The sequence below is a fragment of the Sorghum bicolor genome, chromosome 6 (genome assembly GCF_000003195.3).
Source record: "Sorghum bicolor cultivar BTx623 chromosome 6, Sorghum_bicolor_NCBIv3, whole genome shotgun sequence".
NCBI classification, from domain to species: domain Eukaryota; kingdom Viridiplantae; phylum Streptophyta; class Magnoliopsida; order Poales; family Poaceae; genus Sorghum; species Sorghum bicolor.
This window is the reverse complement of record NC_012875.2, coordinates 32,812,944-32,817,305: the sequence shown is the minus strand read 5'-3', so window position 1 is coordinate 32,817,305 and position 4,362 is coordinate 32,812,944. Positions and strand designations below refer to the sequence as shown.

The 4,362-nt window shown below is 40.4% G+C and overlaps 1 protein-coding gene across 2 annotated transcripts; it reads right to left on the bottom strand.

Annotated features, from left to right (window-relative positions):
- Positions 1,868–3,915, bottom strand: LOC8070790 (60S ribosomal protein L37a-1). 2 transcript variants are annotated; one of them, XM_002446226.2, is made up of 5 exons: positions 3,773–3,915; positions 2,781–2,820; positions 2,612–2,700; positions 2,249–2,331; positions 1,868–2,166 (listed from the first exon to the last, which is right to left on the bottom strand). In XM_002446226.2, exons 1-5 carry the CDS (start codon positions 3,773–3,775, stop codon positions 2,103–2,105), a joined length of 279 nt encoding a protein of 92 aa, XP_002446271.1. In that variant the 5' UTR covers positions 3,776–3,915; the 3' UTR covers positions 1,868–2,102. The 2 variants fall into 2 exon arrangements, with proteins under 2 accessions (XP_002446271.1, XP_021318013.1); XM_021462338.1 differs by lacking the exon at positions 3,773–3,915 and having other exon boundaries at positions 2,781–2,847.

The following is a 4,362-nucleotide window of genomic DNA, read 5'->3' as shown; positions in this document are numbered from 1 at the left end:
ACTATATTTGATCCGTAGTAGTAGCGGTAGAGGACCGCTATTGTGGACGCTACTAACGCTATTTAGTATGCTTGTATCAACTTTCACAAGTGTGCACCACTCTTAACTCTCTAAGATATGTCGAGGTCAAGCAACTCATCTTAGCTCCTCTTTATAGTAGACCTTGGGGGGCACCACCATGGACTTAAGGAAGATGTCTTGGAGATAGCCTCCTCCAACTTTGGCAAGGTTTAGGGTATGGAGAAGCTCATCAACATTTCTCCTCTTCTCTCCTCCTTATTCTTCTTTCCTTATGTTCTGCACACTGGTTGTGTGTATGTGCACACGCGTGCACATATGTGTAACGTGGGGAGGAAGAGGGAGATATGCTTGTGGGTTTTGGGTGAATGTGTCAATGCATTCTGATGCACTGTTTATGGGTGGGATGCGGATTGTTTGACATGTGCGAGTTGGTCGAAGAGAGGCCTAGCATGTGGGATCGGGAAGGGTGTGCAACAGATAGCTCACTTTATGTATTTGCTAGGTGTCACCTTGTCCTAGTGGACTATCCGAGGTGACCATTGGTAAAAAGCACAATTCTAACTGGTTAATACTGATTTGGCTCAACAATTGTCAGATGATCCGTCATGAGTGTCAAACTATCTAGCAAGTTTGGGTGGTTGAGATGGGTTTTTACTAGCATGTCAAACTATCTAGCAAGGACAATGAATTGTCTATACCACAGGAAGTTGTGTTCAAACCAAGATTGTCATGTGGTGCCTAGGACAAAACTATATTTGGAGACACCTATTAGAGTATCAGTATGAGGGAGGACGAGAGAAGAGAAATGTCATACTATCGCAGTGACAGGTCAGAGGCGTCATCTGCGGTGAGGTGCGGGCAGGAGCAGTGCAATTATAAGGAGGGCTCAAGCTAGAGGTATGAGAAACAAGTTTATATAACAAGTTTAAAAATAATAGTTTCGAATTAAAAAGAAAATAGCAATTCCAACTTTTTAAGATAAACTTTGAAGTGTACAACTTTCTACGACATAGGGGCCGATGCAAAGCTCTCCCATGTAGATTAAATGGCAACAATCATTGTCGCAAAAATATAGGGAACAATCACTACTGACCTAGTGCCACATGTCAAGGTTCTCAGAAGATTTGAATATGGCAGACTATCAATACTGCCGCATTTTAGGACAACTCAAAAATCAGCTAGCAGACTATCAATACTGCCACGTGTAGACAACTAAATATTCAGCTAACCGAGGTGCTACGCGTCGTGAGCTGAACTTGAAAGGTCCCACGGTAGCAGCACATCATTGAACTTTTGAAGTTCAACAATCATAACCACACAGTACGCGCAGTGGAAGAGCATTGAAGATGAAAATTTTTTGGGTGTCACATCGGATATGTCGCAAGGATGTCGGAAGGGTTTTTAGAAACTAATAAAAAAACAAATTATATAGCTCATCTGGAAACTGCAAGACAAATCTATTAAGCATAATTAATCTGTCATTAGCACATGTGAGTTACTGTAGCACTTAAGGCTAATCATGGACTAACTAAGCTTAAAAGATTCGTCTCGTGATTCTCAACCAAACTGTGTAATTAGTTTATTTTTTATTTACATTTAATGTTCCATACATGTGTCCAAAGATTCGATGGGATAGATAAAAATTTGTTTGTGGGAAACTAAACAGGGCCTAAACAGGATATCTGCCGATTCAGTGTCGATGAGCACATAGAACGTTGAATTGGTGCGATTGCACTGGCGCATTATGAGTTCGTGACGCCGCCTAGTAAAACAACCAGGCCAGTAAAGATCTCTTTGATTATGAGAACAGGCAGCACTATAAGTAGAATTTTCAATGAAAAAGGAATTGCAAACCAATGACGCAACCAAAGGGTAGACCACAACCAAATTTGACGTCATTGATACAGGGATACAATTAGATATCACTTTGTGAAATTCACAATGGTAACCAAGTACAAATCTTAGCACCCAACTTTTAGAGATCCTAGAGCATAAACCAAAAATGGTGGAGCATTATCTCAGCCAAACGGCCAATATAGTGTGATTCAACTAGAACCCCAATATGCCGAACAAGAGCTTTATCATGCTTCAGTCTGCTCCCTCAAACGACGGATCGTGCTCCTGACAGTGACCGCACTAGCAGTGCTGCAAATACACAACAGAATTATAATCATGCTTGACAAATTATGGTTTTGGAACACAAGATGCGAGTCAGCAAAGAATTTACTTCATGGTGTAAGCACCACCAGCCTTGACCTTCCCACAGTCCTTGCATCCCCAAATACCAACTGCTTTCCTCTTCACAGCAAACTGGAAAGACAACACAGCAAATGTGGGACACTAGAGCAACTAGTACTTCTTCACATCTATCTTAGAAACAAATTACTCAATACTCATCATGCCTAAACATCTTATAAACCATTCAAATGTGAGAATAAACAGACAAATATATTTAAGAACAATTGCTTTTGTGCTCGAAATCAATCTGCAGCCTACAGTTCATAACATCCTAGTACTGTGTACTGGTGACGATACATAAAGACAGCTTGCAGTACAACAGATCAAAAAACAGAAAACTCAGGTGACATACCTTCCCACAGAACTCACAGAAGTACTTGGAGTGCTGAGATACCTCCATCTTCTTGATTTGCTTACGCAAGCTAGCACCATACCTGGTTCCTGTAATATTGTAATTTGCAAGGTTAACTTCATACTCCAGACGCACAAACTGGGAAATGCCATATTTATTAAGCATGTACCATATTTGCCAACAATTCCGGCCTTCTTGGTGCGCTTCGTCTGCATAGGCATTATAATAAAAACATAATAAATTACACAACTGCTCATTAAAATTGTTCAAGACAATATTACTGGTAACTGACTAAAGTTAGTATCAATAATTCAGAATAAAAGATTGTACCAATCAGGTGGGTTAACAGTTAACACAAGAGCAAAAATACAATTTCTTAAACATTAGGTAAGTAAACCATTAAAAACATACAGTTCAGCTAGTCGCTATTGACTCTCCAATAGCAACAAGAGAAAAATTACCCTATATACATCTGAATAAAGGAATAATAACAACTAAAATCAACACAAGTGAACCACTGATTATACATGAGGTATTCAAAGACTAAACCTAGCATTTGATACTACTTTCATGTTTCATGCTGCCTGGTGCAGCGCAGGGGCTTCAGATTACATAGCAAAGGTGTCAGGTGACCAGGTTGGATTTATGAAAAATGAGGTAGCAACTGCTCCAAACTACACTGCACCACACCATGGCAAACCTGAGGTAGCAACTGCTCCAAACTACACTGCGCAAAAGGCATTATGCAACGCTAAATTGCACAATCCAGGCTACTGACAGGCTAGCAAAATCCAACTACTCGCACGACCCTACGAACAGGCTAGTTTCACATAGGTACCCTAAAGCTATTACAGAATTCTGGTGTCCCTGTCATGCTAACAATACCACCTCATTAGTTTCACATAGGCCAATTTGGGTACCCTAAGACCTTAAATTTCCATGGAAACACGACTGATCCAAAGCAAGATTGCAGGCACGCTCCTATCCTGAAAAATAAAGTGATGCAGTCTCCGAATTCATATCGAGCTGAAGCTGCTGGACTACCAAGTCAAACAATAGGATCTCGCGCGACACATAATAACAAACGCCCAGAACTAGGAATCCACCGTGCGAACATTCTTGGTCACGGAACGAATGGGAGGAAGAGGAGAAGCGGCGTACCATCTCGGCGACGGGAGAGGAGCGGGGTGCGGGGCGGTAGCGGCGGCGGCGGCTGCGGCGGCGTGCGTGAGGGGAAGCTCGAGAAAGTGGCACGAGAGAAACTATATAGGAGGTGCTAGGGTTTCGTGGAAGTATATGGATCGGGCCTCTGTACTGATATGGATATGGGCCGGGCTAAAATGGAGTATGAGTACCTAAGAAAAAGTTCAAAAATTCCTCTGGAAAAAAAGAAAAAGTTCATAAACTACCATTCAAATTATTGATTTTGAGGACAGTTTTGTCCCGTTTTAGTTAAAAATTGTCTTTAAGCATTAAAAATTTCAAAATGATCACGAGATAGATTAGGATAGAAAAATGTAAACAAAATATTTCAATATCCTGGAAACATATTTAGAAAAATAAAAAAATAATTTTAGCTCAAGCGTAATGGAAAAAGTATTCATACAAATCTAGATTCCAAAACCATTCTAATCAATGTATAAACATTTATTACCAGAAAAAAAATTAGCTCAAGCTGATGCATTCATGCTATGCATTCTGCTGGTTGCGTGCTATATTTTTGTTGCAAAAGGTTTTCAATACATGTTTAG

Coding starts and splice junctions, on each gene's coding strand:
- LOC8070790 (XM_021462338.1), bottom strand. CDS start 2,832: ATGCCTATGCAGACGAAGCGCACCAAGAAGGCCGGAATTGTTGGCAAA. Junction 2,332..2,611: donor TCTGTGAGTTCTGTGGGAAG/GTATGTCACCTG, acceptor TTGTCTTTCCAG/TTTGCTGTGAAGAGGAAAGC. Junction 2,167..2,248: donor GGTGGTGCTTACACCATGAA/GTAAATTCTTTG, acceptor GTGTATTTGCAG/CACTGCTAGTGCGGTCACTG.